The sequence below is a fragment of the Melozone crissalis genome, unplaced genomic scaffold (genome assembly GCF_028551555.1).
Source record: "Melozone crissalis strain CALT ecotype California unplaced genomic scaffold, PUWL_Pcris_2 ptg000036l_1, whole genome shotgun sequence".
NCBI classification, from domain to species: domain Eukaryota; kingdom Metazoa; phylum Chordata; class Aves; order Passeriformes; family Passerellidae; genus Melozone; species Melozone crissalis.
Genome location: NW_026535814.1, coordinates 18,144,578 through 18,168,252, shown reverse-complemented (window position 1 = coordinate 18,168,252; position 23,675 = coordinate 18,144,578). Strand labels below are relative to the sequence as shown.

The 23,675-nt window shown below is 35.2% G+C and overlaps 1 protein-coding gene across 1 annotated transcript in view; it reads right to left on the bottom strand.

Moving 5' to 3' along the window:
• Nucleotides 1-23,675, bottom strand: part of PIK3C3 (phosphatidylinositol 3-kinase catalytic subunit type 3) — a 66,545-nt gene that overhangs the window by 20,127 nt on the left and 22,743 nt on the right. Inside the window, exons 13-22 of the mRNA XM_054283386.1 lie at nucleotides 22,998-23,065; nucleotides 19,845-19,950; nucleotides 18,829-18,945; nucleotides 17,164-17,295; nucleotides 15,017-15,145; nucleotides 14,628-14,697; nucleotides 13,967-14,031; nucleotides 11,663-11,747; nucleotides 10,523-10,597; nucleotides 2,538-2,706 (exon numbers count right to left, since the gene is read on the bottom strand). Of these exons, the coding sequence (XP_054139361.1) occupies nucleotides 2,538-2,706; nucleotides 10,523-10,597; nucleotides 11,663-11,747; nucleotides 13,967-14,031; nucleotides 14,628-14,697; nucleotides 15,017-15,145; nucleotides 17,164-17,295; nucleotides 18,829-18,945; nucleotides 19,845-19,950; nucleotides 22,998-23,065 (1,016 nt within the window). The remainder of the gene's footprint in view (nucleotides 1-2,537; nucleotides 2,707-10,522; nucleotides 10,598-11,662; nucleotides 11,748-13,966; nucleotides 14,032-14,627; nucleotides 14,698-15,016; nucleotides 15,146-17,163; nucleotides 17,296-18,828; nucleotides 18,946-19,844; nucleotides 19,951-22,997; nucleotides 23,066-23,675) is intronic.

Genomic DNA, 23,675 nt, shown 5'->3' with positions numbered 1-23,675 from the left:
TTCAGATCTGGACTGCAGCCTCAGTCCCTAAACAAAGAACAGACTGGGGAAAAACTACTCCAGCCAATTAAACTACCTCACCCACACAGAGAAAAAAAAATCTCAGCCCAAACTACAGCTTCTGTCCCTACTCCAACTTACCTACTACTCCTCTGCCCTTTCCTATGCCCAGTAACTCAAACTGAACACCTTCTCACAGGATTAATGCAGGGAAAACCCTTACCTGGAAGGAACAAAACAATGTAGAGCCATTTTCACTCTGGAAAAAAATCTGAAATGCTCTGACTGATACCTTGCTGTCATAAATTGCCCAGAGAGGATGCAGAGTCTGCCCCAGTGGAGATATTCCAGAACATTCAGAACATAACCCTGTGCCATGTGCTCTTGGATGACCCTCCATGAGGAGGGAGGTGGGACTCATGAACCATTTTGTCATACTATGGAACCTACTGAGGATGTGTAAGCAGGAAATTCTTGATGGAAAGGAAATGCTGACATGTAGCAGGATTTAAACATCTTCAAACAGGCTCAACATGTATAACGAAAGCAAAAGAGGCTGCTACAGCCCAAGTCCTGCTGACAGTCACAATTTGCTCTGCAACACATTCACAGTGCAGCAGCTGCTCCTTCACTACAGCACTGCTGACAAAGACACTTGACTGATTACACTATTACTAAGAAAGCAGAAAGCATCTCCTTATTCCTACTCCCTAAGAAAATCCCCAAACTAAAGAACATACAGTAAGGATCATATGCCAAACTGCTTACAACCAGAAACAATGGACAAAACTATTCCTTCACTTGTAGCTTTAAAATTCCTTGTATTTTTTTTTTTCATTATGCAACATCCATTCCACTAGGAATCCTGATATGCCAAGATACAATACTTGAAATATTTAGAGAATTAGTTATTCCTCAGGGAAATAAAGAACTAAAATAAAGCATAATCTGATGGAGATGACAGAGTTTGCATTTTGTCTTAGCTATCAGAGGTTATGATTTCATACTACTTGGTCAGAAAATCTGTCTGTGAATGGGTTTTTGTCAATATGCAGAACTGCTAGAACTAAAGTGTTCCACAACCAATTATTCTTTTTTAACAAGTAATCTTAATTATTTTTAGTTTTAGATGCTTAAAATAATTGTTGCAGTAATTTTAATATTATCATACAGTATTGTTGTTGAAAGCCTTAAGGGTATTTATCTAGAAGCATGTAAAAATATTTTCCAATAAAATGAGCAAATATTGGCAATACTATAATTACAACTACAATTCCAGACATTAAAAATAAAACCATCTTGATTTACAGTTTAGTTCTATACACAAATTACCATTATACTACACACATTTAATGATGAGCCTTGTAGCAAATCATTACACAAATTAATTCAATGAACAATCCTTCATTGACACAACAGACCTTTCCACTGAAACAGCTAGGTTTAAACAAAAACAACTCAAGTATATGACAAATAAATACAGCATTACAAAACAGTTTTAAGCAAAGTTCAGAAGTTGGACTGTTCTCTGAAGCCACAAATATTGCTTGCTGATGACACGCCACTATTTTTTCAAATTGTTGAATGGCTTTTTAACACATTAATAACTTCAGTTCCTAGACCAACTCCTTAATCTTCCTCCTTTTATCAACTGAAGAACTACCTGCAGCATTTTATTTTGTAACACTGGCTGCTTTCCATATTCCAGGCACTTTTTGCATAAGCTTATCATATTAACAATTTCTTACACATACTTGAAAATTTCCATTAGGTAATCTTTGATATTAAAATGAAAATCTTTCCTCTTCATTGAAGATGTACTAAATCCCTGGACAGACCAGGAGTGCTTACCTCTCCTCTGTTCAAACAGAACAAAAATGAGCTACTTGGCTCAGAAAGTTAATGGGTAAGTAATATAGTCACTGCCAAAGAATGAAACTGATTCTAAATGTAAAAGAAAGATCTGTTGGTTCATAGACACCAGACTCTAAAGAGTTTCTAGCTGCCACAATTCTGGGTATTTAAAGAAATTTCAAACATGCTTGATTGTCACTACAAGTTGCTAATTTTTGTCCCACAGGAGCTGAACTGAACTAAGCATATGTGTGTGTCATCTTCAAGCCAAAGAATTTGATCATCACTAATTTAAACTGGAGGAGAATCAAGCAGCAAATGAGTAATGACTTAAATTAAAATGACAGTTCCTTGATCATCAATAATCAGAGGAAAAGAAGCTTAAGGGCAAAAACATAACCCCAAAAGAAATATAATTTAATAACGCACTTGAGTTATGAAATGAAGCTATTTAAGTTATTAAACAAGCAAAATTGAGGGCTTTAACTTGAACAATTACATTCACCCTCCACATTACACCAACACTGTGATGTTTTCATTCCTTTGTTTCATACAAATGCTTGTGCTCTCATTTAAACAAGCTTTGAATTTCCAACAGAAACATTTCAGCAATTCATTCACTGGTGTCCTCTCCTGCTTTAGGGTGGCTCTCAAGGGCTGTGCCACGAGCCCAGTGCTGTTACCTGCGGAGGTGGAGAAACGCTGTGTAGCACTGCTTGCGGAACTCCTGGTACTGCTCGCTCTGGGTGCCTCCCATGCCTTCCACCATCTCCTTGTTCAGCTTCATCGGGGGAGGAAGGGGCTTGGGGTCCCGGCCCAAAATATAACCAAAGTCAATATGAAACAGTTTACCTGTAGAAGAAGGAAAGACAAACACTGTGCATAATAAAAGTTCTTGGTGCAAATCTTAAAAAACCAGAATTATTAAGAAGATAGCAAGCAGCTCCCAGAAAGTTTTCTGTAAGATTTATAACAGTATATTTTTTATCTTCAGCTGTTAACTGGAAACTATGGTTTTAAAGGAAAAAGCAGATTTAAAATTCAAGCTTTTTTGATTTTTAAACAAATGGAGTATATTCACAAAGACTGTACCAATACTGAAACTGGTTAGTAGATATTAAATGCAGTTTACACAATGGATACTACTAATTCTTAACTCCTTTATAATTTTTTAGCTAATTTAAATATTAATACTTAAAGCAGTGCCATGTGTATTTTGCATTGGCATGAAATATGGTAAATTTAATATACAACTAATATAACAAAGAAAAAGTAAGACTCACAATCCTATAAACAACCTTTCAAAGTCACTGAACACCAAAGATGAGTTCAATGCTGCTTCAAAAGTCTTTGGGGTCGTTCAAATAGAGTCAGAAATTATCAGTGGTTTTGAAATACACTGAAGAAACATCACTACAACTTCAAATTTGAAACTGGATTTCAAATCCACCAAAAAGTTTGTCATACCCTTTTTCAGTACTAAAATGAATTGCCTCACTTCATCACTCTGTTTCCATTCTCAGTTCAAGTCACTGCATTTAAAACACTTTGCAGCAATAACAAAATCTTGTATATGCCTCCTCTCTTCAAATGCACAAGGCAACTGCCCTTCCTATCAACAACCTGCCATGCTGCTCACCATAAAGCTCACACATTGACTGGGGAGAATGCAGTGCTCCCTTACAATATCACTGAACTACCCATGAGATGTTATTGGTGGCAGAATGAACAACTGAACTTCCCTTGGTAAACCTCAGTTTACCAGCAACTTCAAAAAACCTAAAATATTTAGATTAACTGAAGAATAAATATATTATAAATGCACAAAAAAGTGCTAATAGAAATAAAAGTAAAACAATTCATAATTCCTAGGTAATAATTTTTTTAGGAATAATCTTGACTCAGTTAAATACTGTCTGTGTTAAGCAGAAAAATGTCTCTCAGTGTGGGCTGCAAATGTATTTTCAGTTTGGAATGTGTAATTTAAGCAATGTGACTTGAGCCATACTACAGCTATATTACAAAAAGATGGTGAGACTGCAGATATGCATGCAGATACAAGATAGAAGATCTTTTAAACAAGAAGGCAGAAAATTATTAGCATGATTGTTATCTAGACAAACACAGCACAGAAGATAGAGTCTTGCCTCAGAATTATGGAACTGAGCAGCATTAAAGACAGAGGTGTATTTGCCTTTGGGTATTTTGTGCGTTCATTTTAAGATTTCGTAAGATTAGGTTCTCAGTGCTTTTGGAAAAAAGAAATGGAGCAGTCATATTTTTCAGTTAATCACCTGTCTTTGACTGTTTCATTGAATAATAATGTAGTATCAATAGAAAAGGCTTTTTGAGATCTGTCATAAGCATTCTTCTTCAATCCAAGAAACTTATTCCATGACAATACAATTTCAAAGACAGAACACAAGTATCCTCAACAAGAGGCAAAGTATTTGCTGACTGATAAATGCCATAACCATTACATCCTGCATAACTAATTGTGCTATTAAAAATAAACATTCCTTCGATATATTCTTACTGGTCTGATAAAGGAGATTCTTTTAGAGCTTCTTTTTGTACACCAAATTTTTGAACCAACAACATACAGAACCCTTTCATCATTAAGCTAGAAAAAATGTTTAACTGAAAAGTTTTGGGGATTTGCTTTCTGTTCTCTTATTTAAATCTGTCACCTTAAAGAGTCAAGAGACAACATTTTGAATAAAACAGTAACCCTTGTAGCAGAAATATTTTTTTTCAGTTTGCTCTGGAGATAAGGAATAAAAGATGATAATTAATAATTTACACTGGTAACAAAGACATCTAAAACATTCAAAAAAATTTCAATAATTGAGTGATAGACACTTCGAAAGTGAGATGAGGCCATCCTGCATTAACATCATAGTTTTCCTAGATGTACTTCAAAATTCAGCTGTTTTTTACATACGTAAATGTACGTACAAGCTCACATTTAAATAAATATATTTAAAACCTTTCAAACCTGTTTACTAAATATAGATTTGATTAATTTTAATTCAGTTCTTGCAAGATCAATTAAACCAGCACACCATGCTACAGAACATGGACAAAAGGCTCTCCCTGGTGCTGGCACAAAGCTTCTACACCAGGAGCAGCCTGAGGAAGCATTGAAGGTCTAGAGATTTCTACAGAGGCGCCTGACTCATGTTACCCTCCAGGACTTACCAACTGAATAAGTGAAGAACAAGCCTGCTTTGGACAAATTGAATTTGCAATGGATTTAATACTGGAAATAGGTAATATTTATATTCTTATTTATGTTAATATATAATAAATTTATGAAGTTAATAAACTCAATGATTTCAAATCTTCAAGACCAAGACAAAAAGATTGCAAGTCTCTCACGTGATCATCCCAAGTGCCATTTGTAACCGGGCATTACACTGACTATTCCACTTTCATTATATTAATGAATGTGACAGTTTTCACTCAACATTACTCCAGTTCCAAGAATAAGGGGACCTCTGGAGGACATCTGGTCAAAACCCCTGGTTGAGCAGAGACAGCCAGAGTGCCTTAGCCAGGGCCATGTCCACACAGTTTCTGAGTATCCCCAGGGATGGATGGTCTCTCTACAACCTGTATCAGTCACTTCCCTGTAACACTTCATACTCATATCATGGTATTTATATACAGTAATCACCTATCCTCCCAGTAATCCAGCCTTCATGTGAACTTTGTGCAACACTTTTCTAAAGTATGTGCAATACTTTTTCTAAAGTATGTAACTGTTTGTAAAACATCATTTTACAAACAATTACACATCCTTCCTTCAATATACAGGGTGAATGTCATAACACATACCCTTCCATCAATCTTAGACCATCATGTTTTACCATGATCCAACTTCTTCCACTTTATTATGTCTTAATTTAAAGGGCTCCTAATCTTTATATATGCTTATAAATTACAGACAAAACTGGACCTCTGCTTTGGTTTACTACCGTTCCCAAATGAGCGCTAAATCATAAAGGTGAGGGGTTTTTTTGTTTGTTTCCATCATGATTTAAACTAAAATCAGGAATTACTTAAGACAACATGTGAAACAGATCTCATCTTTAAAACTAGTGCACTAGAAATTACCCTGCCCTTCCTGTTTATTGTACTGTAGAAAAAGAAAGACACTTGACTAACTGGAAGGCATTTACTGACTGGAAGAAGAAGAGAAGCTTCCAGGAGTAAGCAATATGCATATATAAAATTATTTAATTCAAAATCTAAAAGTTGATACTATTGGGTACTTTTGAGCTTTTGTTTTTTTAAAATATTTTATTATATGAGTTTGACTACCTTTTTCCACTCCTGTTTTTTTAACATATGGAATAAAGAGGAAAGGCCACTGAAGACTTCAAGGACGTGGCACAAAACATGGAAGTCACCCCAACTACCAGTCAGGGTGTCAGGGATTTCAAAGTCCATCTGACTTTCTTTCAGCAATCTTTGATTAAGTGAAGCATGGACCTGTAGAGAACAAAAATTCATACCTGGTCCTTGCAATAGCCAGTAACACCTGACTGCAGCTGGAGAGGGTGATCTGTCCTTTACTTTCATTGCTAATATCTAGATTTTAATACAGAAGAAAGTGTCTATAGAGCAGCACAGAAGATTGTTTCATTTTGCTAGGAAAAAACACTGAAAATCAGACAGAATTCTGAAAACCTTAAAATGCAGAGGACAGAGAAAATTAGATGCAATTACTGAAATAAAGTAAGTCTGACGGCAGTTGTCTCTTAACAATAAAAAAAGCAAATGATCTCAAACTACTCTGTGCACATTGCTGGGGAAGAACAAAAAAAAACACTAAACCAAAACACAATTTGTAAACCAAAACAAAAATTTCATTACTTCTTTGCAAACCTCAAGCACCACTATTATTTTAACTTGGCCCATATGAAAAAAATACACAATTTAGTTATTATTTTAACTAAATTCCTATTTTAAGTTTGAAGCAATAGGATGAAAAGTCCTTGATGAAAATGACTGGATGGATGGGGTGCTTTTCTGGCTTTCCCAGCAAATTCTAATGTTACTATAAAAATTTCTCTTTTGCTAACAGACCAGTGGCATGATGAAAAAATCTGAATGCCTAATTTACTTTCATAAGCAGCATCTTACAACTTTTCCAAGACTCCACAACAATGACAGTAATGTGAATTTTTAAGAACTTATTCAGGATACAGGTTTTTAAGCCAGTATGCAGCAACAGATGGAGGTAAAGTTTAACACTGTCACCCATGTAACAGTTAGGAGCCCAGCTTGTCTTAGGCATTGTAACTCACCTCCCTCCCCCAAGCTGTCCATTCTCAAAATACATTCTATTCAGGCATATTATAAAAAAAACCAGGTCTGATATTTATAACTAGATGACAAATGCTGTTCAAGGTACCTAGAAGAAAAAGTGTTTCAACAGATCAAAAGCTAAAAGATTATGTTCTTTTTAATAATAAGCACCACAGAAAGTAGAATTCCAGACAGAAATCTAAAGGACAAAAGTATGCATTAGTTTTTATTTTTTACAAAAATAAGGATGTCCCTCTATCAAGATCAGCAATATTTAAAAACATCCTTAAAAATGGTATTTTACATACTACAGTATTTTGCAACATTAATAAATGTACTTAACAATGTACTTGTCTAAGCACTGACCGAGACTGAATGTTTGAATCTTGAAGGTTTTCCATTTCTACCATCGCAGACCTGCTCTGGGATAGATTTTTTGACTAAAAACCACAGGAAGTACAAACACATGGTGTCATTTCATACATGAATCTGTCCAGGTCCTTGCTGTCTTTCCTGGCAACCCTTTCTAACAGAGACTGAAGAATAAATGTGGTGTCATTTGGTGACCACAGTTCTACCTCTTAGCATTAAATAAAAAGACAGCCCAGTTCTTTCATCTATTTATTCGTGATACTAAAAGCAAATGTGGCTTTCAAGTTCTGAGCACTGAGTCTTTGACCTGCTCTTAGATATTAATAACATAATTTTATCCACATAGCAATTTTCCTTCCTGCTACAGAGCAATGACAAGTGTATGGCTCAGGTCAAAGACCCTGTACTTTGGGAACTCATACTGGGAACTTGCATTTTCATGCAGGTGATCACAGGTTACTGAAAGATAAGCTGGTCATCACTAGGGTGAGAGTAAATTGGTCAGAAACACACATAAGCAGTGCTATCAAGAAACTATTTGAATGTCTAGGATATTCTAGAATATCCACACATAGCCTACAAATTTGTGAAACCTCTGCATGGCTATAAAGCAAGCTGAAATTACTAAGATATCTCTAAAGGGACAGGAGACTTCAATTGTCTATGAAAGCTGAAATACTTTCTAACTCTCCTTATGAATGTACTGACTGCCTTGCAAATATGAAGACATCCATATCTGGATATTTTATTAGTACCTAGATCCTGACTCTACAATCAAATCAGTGAGTGTAAGAGCTGCAGAACAAAATGTTCTCAGGGGAAGGCTTGGCGTAATTACAACGTAATAGCCCAGTGCATTTTCCATGGAAGCTAACTGAACATGCTACACCTTGTATATCACAATCCAGCTTCACAACCACCCAGATCTTCCCTCCAAAGCAACAAAAGGAATGTTAGCTGTTAAATCAGATGTCAACTTCAATATATAAATCAGTCTGTAATCCTAAAAGGAGGCACCGATGTTGCCTAATCCTGGGCATACAGCTGAAAAAGTGTCGTGTTATCCACAAACCACAGTAATATCTGCTATGGCTTTAGAAACAAGATATTAAAACACAGAACAATTGAAAATGCACTTTGTCTCTGTGAGAAGTAAGAAGTTCAAAGTTTTCAGAGAAAATAAATATCCCTGCCATGGAATACTGAGTGTTTAATGGCCTTTGGGTTACCAGTCAAGACACATTTATGAAATTGATGCAAGTCTTTTTGTAATTTTTAGGATTACTGACAGATAAGGATGTTTTGACTGAACATTCCCACATCTTCTTCCAAACACACTTCTAGAGTTGCCATTGAAGTATAATGATACAGTACTAAGAAATGTGAAAATCCAGATGTCTTTTTCAAGACTACTACTACAAAAAAGCCACTCCATTTCTAGAACTATAGGTATTAAAGAGTCATGAAAGACAACAGAAATTATTTCATTAGGTAACTGACATCTCATGCAAAAAGACACATTTCTAATGTGCAGAAAACAATCTATTTTTATGAACTTCTGTATCTAGAGCTTAATATTTAAATTATACTGCATCTGCATTATAAGCATGGACATCTTATGTTACAAGATGATGCACCAATTCCATTGGAAGGAGTCTAACAGATGTGGCTACATTCACCAAACAGAAAGGTTGAGCCAAAAAAAGGTAATGATATGTAAGAAATATATGAACCCACAGCTGATACCCAGTATTCTTTACTGAAAAACTTCAATTCATTACATGATTATCATCAAGAAAGGATGCATATAGGGTAGTATGATTTCGAAGGAGGTACTTGGAGCATGCATTCTTCAGGAGAAGAATGAAATTAGCTTCTTCTGACTTAAGGCTAAGGGATTCTCAGTAGCAAGATACAAGCCTTGGCAGAAGGTCTTTGTTGTATCTGGAAAATGTGGAAGATAAGGATTTCTCCTGTCAGCTCACAAAAGCCCTCAGTTTGTAGCAGACTGTGGGTTTTCAGACTTGGAATGTACGATGGATGTGCACTGCCCTCTGCTGTACTCCTCAAATTCTTCCAGTAAAGCCACTGTGCTGTACTTAACACAGACAGGTAAGATGCACTTTATCCCAAATCAAAACACTGAACTATTACTACTCTCAGCATGCAAGCAGAGCCTGCAAAGGAAAGATTTACACCCACCACAACAGATAAATGAGAGACCTCTCAAGACAGATCTTTAAATGACTGTATATTTTCAAACAGATAGGGTAAAATACATTTGCTTTAGTTGTTCCCCCATGAGCTTAGAGCAAGACCTTTTAATCAAGACCAACTGTAAATTTTCTACTCTTTCAGACTTATCATGGTTAAAAGCAGTATATGCTTCAGCCTTACCTGTAACTAATAAGCCTTCCACGTGGATGGGTCTCTTTTTCCAAATAACATTTTTATTTAAACGTTTCTCATTCAATAAACGTTTCACTTCATAATAAACACTTAACCACAACTCTTAATTCTCCACTACTATGTAATGAAGGTATTCAAGCAATCAGAACTCCTAGGGAAGCCGTAGTTCAAAAGTAAGCAAGCAAGTAAAAATAAGCCAAACAACAATTCAAAAAGATGTTCCGCTATAAGAAATGTTATTTATCAAAACTTTGTGAAGCACATGCAGCTACACATGAACTCATTTTCAATGAAAACAACTGAAATTCCCTCTGTCTCCCAGCAGTGATTTTAATAGTTGAAGTAGTTTTATTTTCAAATCCTTCATTTCCTCTAGTTAAGAAATCATCTTCTTATTACACACTGGAGCAAATATTACCTTAAATGAGACAATACAACTTACATTTTAAAATATAATCTAGCCTGCAATACTCAGTGGGTTATACTCACAAGGAAATTGCAGAGAAAAAGTACCAACACATTAGAAATTAAACAACTGTTGCTATAAAATTATACTGCTAAAAAGAATTACCTGTTTTTGTTAGCAACAGATTATCCAGATGTCTATCTCCAACTCCAAGGATGTAAGTAATCACACAATAACCAGCTGTAAAAAGTAAATTGTAAACATCAGTATGAGTACCTTTCCTGGAGAGAAACAAGTTCCACACAATTAACAACAGCATATTACATTATTTTAGCTCTAGTTCACTAACAATAAATATACCACAGAGACTTGGGGCAGGAGTGGTGCTGGTAAAGAATAATCAATGCCAGCACTATGAAGAACGTTTGAAGTACTAAAACTCTAGAACTTATTCAGTACTGTCAGGATTTTAATTTCTTATGATACAATTACATGTCTAACCCTTAAAGACTTAATTAGTTCAGTACTGGGAAAAACATTCTTCAAAAGGAGGTGAAGTATTTTGAACTAAGTGAATATACATGTTTTGAACTGAAGCTATTTTAAGGCCACTGTAAACAAATATAAAGCATGGATATGAGCCTGGATATCCATGTCAGATCACCAATGGTAAAAAAAAGCAAACAGTTTTAATAGTTGCTTTTACCCACTAACCAGAACAGTTTGAAGCAGTTCTAAGGACTGCACTATCAGAAAGAGAAGGGAAAAGGAGAAGGTACTGTGGAGTCACACCTGAATGCTCCTTTTTTTTAACTTTTGTTAAAATGGAGGTTTTTTAAATTTTATGGATAGCAAATGTGGTATTTTAACACAGTCATCAGTTTACTGAACAAAAAGTATGCTACCATTTTTTCTTTTCATACAAATGTAACCACACCCCCCAAAATGCCTAATGTTTTCAAAACCAATTAGAATTTTGACACACGTAAAGCATTTATCATTACATAAATGCTTTACGTGTCCCTGCATTATGAAGACCCCAACTCGCAATACAGAGAGAGCAGAGATAAGATTGCTGCTGGAAAGCAAAGAGTATTTATCTCATACTCTCCTTTAAGACCCACCAACAGCGGTCTTGTGTGTGACGTGTCAGGCTTAAAACTATTCTTTCTACTGCATTTCTGACAGCGACTACATGCACAGTGCCCTGTTTGCAGCCACCTAAACTGAAATAACTTAATACTTCACTCACCATACCCTTTAGACTTCACCTAAGAAGTTGCCAGCTGTTAGACTGTAACTCACCACAACTCTTAACATACGTGTCCATCACCTCTGCGCTGATTCCATAAGGGCCAGTCTCACTAGGGGCATGTTTTCTGAAGAAGTTCTGCAGAGAATGCCATGAAGATATTTAGTTATTCCACATAATACAAAACTGGGTCTTCAGAGAAAAAAAACAATTAAATCAAGACCACACATGGCCATTATTACAATTTGTTAAACTAACAACCACCCCCAAAACACCTCCTAAGATCTAGTTTAATATCACTTTATTTATATCCTGTCTCAATCATCATATTCTTAGCACAGAAACTGAAAAGCAATTTCCTTTATTAAATGTTACAGAAGATTAACAATGCACTCAAAAGTTACTAATCAGTAACAATGAGTGACAATACTTCCAAGGCAAACTGTTTAGGTCATATCAACAAAAAGTAAAACAGGATTAACAGTCCTGCTTTAGAACTATAGCTGTGGAGTATGCTCTTACATAGTTTAGCATCCTTATATGTCTCCCTATTCCTCAATAAAACCAACTGCTGCTATTAAGTTTAAAAAGAAAATAAGCCTAAGTCATGAAATGGAAAATCTGAATTTCCTGCGAAATGTGGATAGGGCCAAACAATTCTCTTAACCTTCCTGAGTAAGAGAAAACTCAGTTATATCCAAGCCTAAGCAAAGTTTCTTCCAGTAGGCACAATCTAAGGAAACACTGTAAGAAGAGTGTAGTAGTTCCCTGGACAGCAAGTAAGTTACTAAAACCATAATGAAAAACTAAGACACTTACGTAAATGAACTTCTAAAACATGAACTGCAATTTTAAGGTTGTTGATAGAAGGTAAGTAACACTGAAACACCAAAACACCTTTTCTCTCCTGGAGATCTGCATTTCACCAGGCAGCACTGGTTTTCTGGCTTTAAATCTTTTCAATAGTTAATACAGTAGTTATACAGAGTGCTCCTCTCTACTAGAACTGCTGTGAAATCCAAAATTAATATTTCCAAAAACAGTAAACTAAACTTCCACAACTCCTGAAAGTGTTCAACTGCTTTTCATTTCATTAGCCTATGATGCCCAGCTATTTTATCATGTTTCAGCACAGGAAATCTCACTCTTTTGGTGCACTGTCTATTTAGATTAAAAATTCTTCACAGGAATAATTGCTCCTTATGTCTGCATAGCAACTGAAACAATAAAAACCTATTTCCAGTCACATGATGTTGCAAGGAATTGAAAATTAACAGTTTCATAGGCATTTCTAAACAGATTATTTTATAAAAATATGTAATGGAATGATTCATGAATAGTACACCTCCAAGATTACAAATGATTGTCAAGAAAGCACTTTATAGTCTGTAAAATTATTGACTGTGCAGATGAAATGGAATCTATGGAATGGAATGGAAAGCTAAAAAAACTCCAACTTATGTAACTTGATGCTGGTTACTGATTAGTGAAAAATATTTTTTATATGTGATAAGTATTTGGTAAGCTTATTTGATAAGCAAATGATAATGAAAAATGATAAATAATTTAGATCTTCATATTTTTAACATAGGTAGTTTATACGAGCTGAGAGATAGTTTGCTTCAACTCACAGTTACTGAATTACAAAAAAAATGCAAGCTTCCATATTGTCTACACAATAGGAAAAAAGCACCATGAAAAATCAAATCCAAATAAATATGCTCTATTTTCATTAAAAAATCTATTAGTTGCTCACCTCATACAGCAATTTGGTATGTTTTTATCCAGCTATATTATCTCAAACAGCTGAGCTCTGCTATCTAGCTTGTGTGCTGGGATTGAAACCAGTATGAGTTTTGTGTGCTGCTATTCAGTTGTATGTCTCCATTCAAATCCATGAGAATTAAGAAAATCTGCTAAAAAAACTAAGTTACAGTACCTATACATCCACTATTGAGGGGGAACAGGCTTCAGAAATTGTATGAATGAATTATTTAGTTGTTTCATTGAAAAGAGAAGAGCAGTAATCAAAGCATATTTTGACAACGTCAAATAAATGAAAGACAAACATGCAGCAAAAAGTGTCAGGTATCTGCCATTTGTCATTACAGCAAAGCTGAGATTTCAATATCATAACTAAACTCTAATTTATTTAAATAGTGTTACTTTTAGAATGCAGGATACTCAAGTGGTCATTTATGTATACCTTTTCAAACAAATCCCAAATGTTTCCAGCTGTAATTTGTCTTCTAACAGACCAAAAAATCAGCTGAAAAACTAAAAATTTTGCATAACATCTACGCCTTCAGCTTACACTGTTAGATCAGAAGACAATCTACAACTCCCCCATCACGTACCTGTATAGTTTCCTCAGTAGCAAGAACTTCTGCAACTGGTACTGACGGAATAAACTGCATGAAGCCTATGACAGAAAACAGCCAAAAGAGAAAATCTCCAATGCACAGAACTTACAAACTACTCTCTAATACATGTTTATGAATTGACAGAACTAATACACAGTCATTCAACTGCTTCTAATAGCAAAAAACCCACTTTTTTGATCCCATTTTCCAATCTCCTGCCTTCAATACTTTTAAAACAACTTTTCATTAACACTAAATAAACTTGCAAAAGGTGTGTTTTCACAAGTTTTCAAGATGAGAGAAAGTATGTTGATGGCTTTCTAAATATTTATCCAGAATCTATCTAAAAGCAGCCAAGTTTGATTTTTTGTTTTTCTCCTCCATTTAATGAAAACATCTCTAGAATAGAAGTGTTAGATTATTTATTCATGATCACACTGAAAGCCAGCAGATTGGTAATTGCTGATTGTCATTTACTCCTAAATCCAGGCCAGGCTCCTTTTATGGAGATATTTGAGTCACCTTTGGAACACTGTGGTGACTCAGACTGTTTACTTCCATGGCTTAAACTCTAACAAGATTTTCTTACACACTAAGAACCCAGGGAGGAGACTCTTCTCCGTACTGTATTTTTAGGAAATAAGTGTATTCATACCATGTTTTGTACTAGTTGCCAGCACTTTATAGGGTGTCAACTTCAAATCCAGATTCTCTTTTCTTAACAGCTGGAAAAAAACAATATACAAAAGCAAAGATGAATGCAACAGAAAGTCAGATTTTATTACTAAAAGGATGTGTACTGGACATTGATCTCCACTGAAACTGATAATGAGTGAGAGCCTGTTTGGCAATTATGTGGTTTTTTTCTTAATCTACATAGGGTAATTGCACATCTATATAGAAAAGAAAAAAAGGCCACCTAGAGATCCGAGAACTCTCAAATTATCAGCAATATAAGCTGCATTAACAGTGTTAAACAGTCTTGCTTTTGACAAGGAAAATCAAGAAAACAGAAAGAACAGGATATAGATTAATAATTTTCACCTTATCCATGAGTGAAATAATCTGAAGAATAAGTTGATCTTGACGTAAATCATCGCCATGCTTAAAAATCACAGGATATTTGCCTCCATCTTCTGTCTTGAAGAATAACTGAGCAGGCATTAAGGCACTCTGCAAAAGGAAATATACTAATAAGCTGGTTCACAGCAGTGTTCATATTAACACATTGCTACAATGGATCTCAGAAATAAAATCTTTGCATTGTATTTGCATTGTCTCAATAGTTTAGAGTGTACCACTTCCAATTACCAAAAGTGCAGCTGTATTTTAATAAGAAAAATACCTTAATGCTTTCCTTCCTTTTTAATCAAGGATACATTCTCCCTCCCTGCACCCCACAGCAGCAGAAGAGGAAAGGACAGAAGTATTCAGTTTTTTTCCGTGTGCATGTAATTCCAATCAACAAGGAAGCACTATGCAAAAGGTCACATCAAAACAAATTTTAAGTCATCAGATCAAAAAGCAGCACAATTATAGGATAAGCAAGAAAGAACTCCTAGGGGCAAGTCATCTTAAACAATTAATTGCTTCCTTAATCTATTTAGCAAAAGCAAAAATGCCTTTTTACATTATTGTTTGAGAAAACCCACTTAATTGTTTGCAATTTTTCCACGTAAAATGGGTCAAAGAGGATCAATTACGTACATGAATGTTACAATCTATTGCAACTGACCAAGTCACTTCCCTCCACAGCAAACCAAAAATAATTGAGGTATAGAGTTTAATCTTGAGCAGTAAGATTACAATTTTAAATTAATACCACAAAATTATTAAGTTCCACAAGTAAAGGCAAAATTATTCTTTATGTAGTCCTACAAAAGTTATGTGATGTCCAAGGGCACCAAAAATCAGTAACTCCTTCCTTTTTAATTCCATTCGTTTTTTTTATCCCATAGCCCAGGGTGAGATATTAAATGGAAAAATGTCAACTGTCAGAATTAGGAGAAGAAAAAAATCTCTGATTTTGAAACAAGTTACATCTCACATTTTTGGTCCTACTTTTTTTGCACAGCTACAGAGGACCAATATGTAAAAGATTGCCTTGAGTTTGTCCTGAAGAATTTCAGCTATTATTACTGATAGGAAACATTTGGGTGCTGTTCCAGCAATCTGTTTTTCCACATTCTTTCCCTAACTCTTAAATCATACTCACACAAAATGATGATTTGCAAAAGTTTGCTTTCCTAACAAAATCTTTTCAATGTTGCCTCCAACCAAAGGTGCAAGAGCATGCAACTGCAGAAGCCTCTGCTCCAAAGGAATTAACTTGATATAGAGAGAAGCAAGCTAGAACTGGTAGAAAACTATGCACAGTATCTCTGATTTTAAGCAAACTCAAACAACAACACAGTCAACAAGGACTCTGATGAAACTACTGTACATAATAAATCTAGGACCTATCCGAGATGAGAGATTTAACACTGGCTGTCGTAGCAGCCTACAGGAATTCTTTAACTGGCAAACAAAGGCCTCTGGGACATAGGCCTGACTTGTACAGAAAATTTTGGTCATCCTAAAATTAGACTGCAGTCACCTATAGGAGTTGAACAAAAACTAATAAAATGGTCCAACCCCACTGAGCACAGGTAACAACTTACACTGCAAGAATTAACTTACATTTCAAGCAGTAAAATTAACAAAATAACCCCAGCCCTTTCTACATTACATTGGCTGTTTTATGGTCACACGCAGCTACAGTTTGGTTTAAGGAATTACCAATCACAGGGATATAGGATTTACTGCAACTACATGAAATGGACCACCACAGTGCTTTCCACTCTCTATGAACTTAAGCTTTATTAAGCAATGGGACAGACCCACAGATGTAAATGAGACACAGCACACCTGCTTTTATTTACATGATTTTGATCTTTAAGTGGTACTCACACAAAATTTTGGAAAATTCTGAACTTCATCATCTGTTTCACTGTTATAAAAGCTACTTCAAATTAAAAAATTTAAATTGAAAACCAAAAGAAAATAAGGAGTTGTTTAACCACTTAAAGAGCATGCTATAATTGCATTTTGCCTTGACTGTGTCTGTCCCTTTACATCTTACAACTGATGTTTCTAAGTTTAGGATTCACAAGACTTGTTTGTATTTCAGCTACTGTGAAGCTCTCACTTACCTTGAAGAGTGTGGCTTTTTCAGGGATTATTCCTTTAATTTTCACCTGAGGCTCCAGAGGAAGTGGAATAAGTTCCATGTCTGCTAAATTCATCTTTTCATTATCAGCTAACAATGCCTGAAGCCTCTCATTCTAAAAGAATGAAAATTTGTTTAAGAAAAACACCACAAAACATAAACCACACACTAGGTATATATGAAGTCCACAATGAAGGATGCATTACTAACGAATATTCAATTTATTCAATTCTTTATCTGTACAAAGAATCAAGGTTTATTCATATAATCATATAATCCAGGAGAATAAAACTTTCTATCTGCAGTAATTTGAATAACAAAGGAGACAGTCCATTTAGTGTTAGCCCCGTCAAGCAATTTTCTAAGTTCCAGATGTGACAGTCTTAAAACAACTTACTTCTAAACTGCCTGCACAAAGCACAGGATGATCTGTTTTTCATACCAAAAATTAAATGTTAGTTGTATTTCAGAAATTGATTAAAATCCAACTCAGAAACTTTATATCCCTCAATTCCACCAAGGAATTTCCTACTACCAAGGAACCAAATGGCCAAAAGCTTTCACTGATCTCACTTCCAGGCTTGCTCGACATTCCTCCATCTGTAGTTATCAGAAACACAAAACTGCTCAACTTTTGAGCATTTTACACTTGGTGTCCTACATAGTAAAGGTCGAATACATTAAAATCTCTAGTCTTTTCCCTTGCTGAATATGAAAGACACAAACAGACACTAAGGAGGACCACAACTGTTAGGAGTAGTTCTAGTGCTTAATTGCTGCTAGCTAGATTGAAATCTAAAAGTAAAAGCCATGTATTTCTTAGTTTTACAGCGATCTCTTAAAAGAATATACAACTGAATACTACCAATGTACAAGCAGGAAAGAGAATCTTAGAAATTGAAAAATTCTCCTCTTCGTTTAGCCTTTGTTATCGATACACAGAACAAATTGCCTCACTTTTTGTTAATAAGTGCTTTTTCTGCATAAATATACCCCATACATTTAAAGAAACCATCACACTGAAAAATTAATGTTTAAAAATACTGATGTGTGTCAAAGGAAAATATTATACACAAACAGAAATCTCTCTGCATTTCCACTTTCTTTCTCAGACCCATTTGCCAGGTGCACTTAAAACACTTTAGCTAAGAAGGACAAAGCTTCCTGAAACATATAACAGAAAGCCTCTTCCTCAAGACCCAACAGAAAGCAGAGTTCTGATAAACACATACATTACAGAAGAACAGCTTTTTTGCTTTTGGAACAAATGAAACCTTGCTAGTAACTGATTTTTACTATCTGTCCTGCCATATCACTCACATGACAATAACCTGATACTCTCCCACATCCCCACAAAATGTTCAGTTATATCATCAACTGTTTAACAATTCTCACATATTTCTTTGGCCAAAGCACCCAATGAGTGCTTACAAGGGCCTCTTCTGTTTTCTATCTACAAACTTCAAACACACTTTGGAGTTTTGAACTATCAGAACCTTTCTAAAGTTTGTTCACAGTTAACCAAAATTATTGCAGAAGGATGGAAATCTGTTACAGATCTCAGTGCAAAGGAACTTTAATAAAAGGCTAACATTCCTACCCATTGTCAAATTTAGGCCACAGACAGGCTTTCCAATCCTTTAGTTACCTTCTTCTTACGATTCCCACTTTCACGCTGCACTGCTTTCATTACATGAACCAGCCGATCTACAAACGTCTGCTGGGCTGCCAGAAGCGAGCGCATAACTCTGACAGACTTATCACCCTAAAAGAATGAAAAGTAACAGAATTAATTCCTCATTCTGTAATTATTTTATCTAGAAATCATTCCTTTATTCTTAGACCTTTGGGCTTTTAAGAGGTTAAGTGAATAATGATCAATTTCCCGTCAATTCAAAAGGTATTTTCTGTAAAACACAATCACAGTCACTGTAGCTGGCAACCAATTATCTGACCTAACAGTGCACTTCAATTTGCTTCAACAATTTCAGTGGTGAACAGCCATGCGTGACAAACCAATTCACACAGCCAAAGTAAGTTAGTGTGGGTAACTGCAAAATATTCTTATGAAGCACAAGAATCAGATTCAAGTAACCCCCCTAAAATTGGAAATAATACAAAGGTGAGATACATGGAAATATGTAAAGACTGCAGACTTGCTATACAGTAAGACTTCCAATTCACAGAATTTTTTTCAGCTGTTTTAGGTTTTTTTTCCCTGCTGCTCCAGCACCCTCTGCTGCCGACACACAGAACAGCAAGGGCTATTTCTGAGTTCCACATGAGTCTCTCCACTTGCGCCTCAAGGACAAGAGTTTACAATAAATAACTAAATAAACAGTAAATAAATAACACATTGATTACAGAAGGCTTTTAAAGTGTTTTAGACCCATTGTAAGGCAGGGTATTTTAGAATCAGTATGTTACTAACAGGAGCAAGCAACAAAAGAGAAGAAAGAGTTCTCAATATTTGCTCTTTTCATTTTTGGCAGTTTCTTCAGCTTACAAATTCAAAATTCGAGCAGGAGTGGAAGCTTTTATAAAATTTCAATGCATGTGACACACATACACAAAAAAACCCTACACATCCTCTTAAGACACCTGAACCTTTTTAAGGAAGAACTATCCCAAATCATTACAGACTTCCTGATACAGAGCCATTACCTTCAGCAAAGCCTGACTGAATCTTCTCATCATGTTTAAGTACATTTCGTGAGTCTTTGGGTCCCTCTGCTGTGTATCTTGGTCTTCACACTCCACTATTACATACCTGCAGCATAAAAACAACCGGAGTTACAGCTTCCTCTTGGAGCTACACAATTTGAGTGAAACACAGTAACCCTGTATTACAGACCTGGAACTAAAAATGAAGATCATCTTTAGCTCAACCAACAGTTGAACTCTTAAAATTGCATAGTCCCCAATTCCATTTGGATCAGGAGAGTCTATCAAAGTGTCTGTGGTTTTTCACTTACAGTGAAGTGTCATGACGCAAAGAGGACACACCTGAAGTCCAAATCACATGAACTCTCCAGCCAAGAAGTACAACTGAGCATGTTTTCCACTGTGAACCATAATTCCACCTGCTACATAATTTAGTGGCTGCAAACTTGTTATTCAAGAGCACCTACAACACAAGGAGAATCTCACTCTACCTGCTCCCTGTTTTACCATTAGAAATGGTACAAGGAAAAGTATTCGTCCTAAAGCAGCTGTGCAGAGTGTACATGCCAGAGTTTCCATTTCTAAATTATTAACTGGATACAAAACTTAATAGTACAATCTGGAACACCTACACTGAAAATTTATTTTCATGTTAAGCAGTCATTTGGAGTGCTTTTATCTAAATTTCTACTTGCAGCACTGACAAGCAAAGAGTAGCTATTAACTGAAAGCTAGGTACATATCTGCTTTCTGTTGGTCAATGTATCTCCTAGTACTACCCAGCAAAAACATTCAATAGAAATATAACGAAGTAAAAGCATAATAAATAGTATTAAAAAAAAAAAAGAAATTAGCATCTCAGTAAATTTTCAAACACTGCATTTGGATTCAAAAGTGACTACTTCAAGACAGTCTCTTGGACATTACACGTCAGCAAGAATTACACCTTCCTTATGTACTTGTACAGAATCTCTTCATGACAGAGTAATTGTGAGACAAGACTAGAGGTCTGTCATTTGCAGCTGATCAAATTTGAGTAGTCTTATTTATAAATACACAGCGTATTACATCCACTATAATAAGGCATATGTAGCTTATTCCAGGTGTACAACCCCAATGAAATCTGTATCTAAAGATTGTTCCTAGGGCCTTGCTAATGCATGTTATAGACTGTTCTCGCACAAATGTGTTTATAAAAGTAAGTCCAAAGTCTGCATGTAAACTTGAAGGAAAAGGAGAAGTAATGAATTGAAACATGCCATTTTCATCTTCATTTGTTAAAAAGCCCTGGACAGTTTCTCAAAGTTATTCGAAGCAAGGAGTAAGAGTAATGCTTCATACTTGGGTAGGTGTCTCGTATGTCCAAAGAGGAGACAGAAAAAGCAGTAGCACTGACTTCTGAGCCACTGTTAAAGGACAGGATAGCTTTACAATGACAAGTGACTGTGCAGAAGGTTCTATTTTCAAGGGTTATTGTACTTTTTCCATTGATTATTTTAGTTGCATGCTGTGTCTGGATAGTTGAAACATACAATTGATCAGCAGCCATGAGGATTTATGGCTACGTCACCTCATACAGTGGCTGCAACATTTGTATTTTGTCACTGAGAAATTGAGATGTCTGGAAAGAAAACAAAGAATAAATTGACTAGGGTTTTTGGTTTGGTGGACTTTTCTTATTCGTTTTGTTGAATTTATTTTTTTTAAGTCATAAGTCAAAAAAATCCACAGAGTTAGGGACATTTAAACTTTCTGTAGATGGAGTGTCTGAGATGTTGCTGAAATGTAAGAGAACAGTTTCTATCAAGGTGATAGAAGAAAGTTAAGATAACAACATCTTAATTAAGAATATTTGACTAGGTCAAGCGCTTGGTTTCTACTCCCACCAATTCAGACTACGATTATTTTAATAATTTATATTTAATAGTAATTTTTAATGAAGCTGAACATTATCTTTGGCCACCGCAACAGAAGTAACTATTCCTTGCAAATGTACATAGGCAATTCAGTTAAGTATCTTAAAATTCAACCTAATAAGAATAATTACACAATAAAACTTACCAAGTTATAAATGGACTCTCTCAGCATAGTTTACAGGTTTCTTGCAAAAATTTTATAAAAACTGTTGATTATATTTTACATCACATTTCACATTTAGTTCCCAATTCACAATTTATCTGTGGTTAATGCTCTTAGCACACTAAAATACGATCATATGATTAGTATTTTTGGTTATTTTATGCAGCTACAAAGGTTACAAATGAGAATCATATGACTTGGGTTTCGACACATAAAAGGCACCTAAGGTCTTCCTTTTAAAATACATAAGTACGTGCAAGTAAATAGCTGTGAGTGTTGTGCATATGCAGATGTTTGTACACTAATACACACACAGACTCACACTTTCACACAGTACAGTTCTATCATCTCAGCTTGCTTCAAATGAGAAAATTCCTACATGCACATACTTGTTCAGAAGGCTTGCAGATTACTACTTTAGACATCTAATTTTACTCCTGATGCACTGAGCTGAGACAAGATCCTGAACTAAGCAATCCTACCTCTCTAGAGTATAGATGAACTAATATTTACAACTAAATTTCCCCCTTAAGATTGCACATATCTGCAATGACATTTTGTTTGTGCTCATAACCATAAATGGACTAAAATTAAAATTAGGTTACAATTAAAAGAAAAACTCCTTTATGAATCTTCTTAACATACACCTTTGATTAATATTTAAGTGCGTAAGTTCAGTATTCTAGCCAACATTGTCAAAGATTATACGCACAAAAATTACAACCACACAAACAGCAAAGCAGAGCAAAGGTGAACTTAATCTCTCCCCAAAACCATAAATAACTTGAATGACAACTTCTAACACTGGCTGCTTTTTGTGACATTGTATGTAACGTTCTAGACATTACCTTCCTTAGTCTAACAGTAATGCGTATTTCTACATTTCATTAGCCTCCATTTATAAATTAATATGTTTAAATGCCTATTGTTTTAAATCTACTACTTTACCCGGAGAAAAACTGAGATTCTGAAGCTCTCAAGACAGGTCATCTTTTCATGAGCATCCTTCTGGACATTATAGCTTTGATTTCAATTACATCTTGATACAGTATAAATATACAGTTTCTAACATACCAGTACAAGTAGTTTGCCAACGTGGAATTTTTGCATGCCCGTGATATCAAGAAAGTGCAAAGGTCTTGCTGGAAGGGATTTAAGAAGAGCAAAAAAAAATTTAGGTTACAAAGAAATCTAAGCATCTGAGAGAGAGAAAAAGTTAAGGAAAAACACCAAGTAAATGTAAGAGTTGTGAGAGATATATTTCCTTCTAAAATCTGAATCCAATCCTACCTAATATTTAAATCACAATAATTTACATATTCCTTTAAATTTACATATTCCTTTAAATCCAGCAACACTACTAAAAGTAGAAGGTCTGCTACTCCAGTAATGTAGTTACCAATATATAAAAAGCACTTCAATGTTCTCCAAAAAGAAACCTTTAATGTAATTTCTATTTATAATATGTTACTCTTTCCTTCTATGCAATTGCATCTTGCTGTAAATGCCAAAACATTCAACTCACAAAGAGATTTCCTACTCAGTTTTGTATCCAGAGCATCTAACAATCTTGAAGATATTCTAGATTTCAAGAAAACAAATTTGTATAGGATACACAACATTTACCTGCTTCCTTCAGGTTTAATAGTCCAGATAGCAAAAAATCTGTGTATCTTTACTGATATGCTCAATTTGAGATTTATTTTCTATGCAGTATTGAGACTCAAAAAAGGCCAATTTGCAACAGGGAAT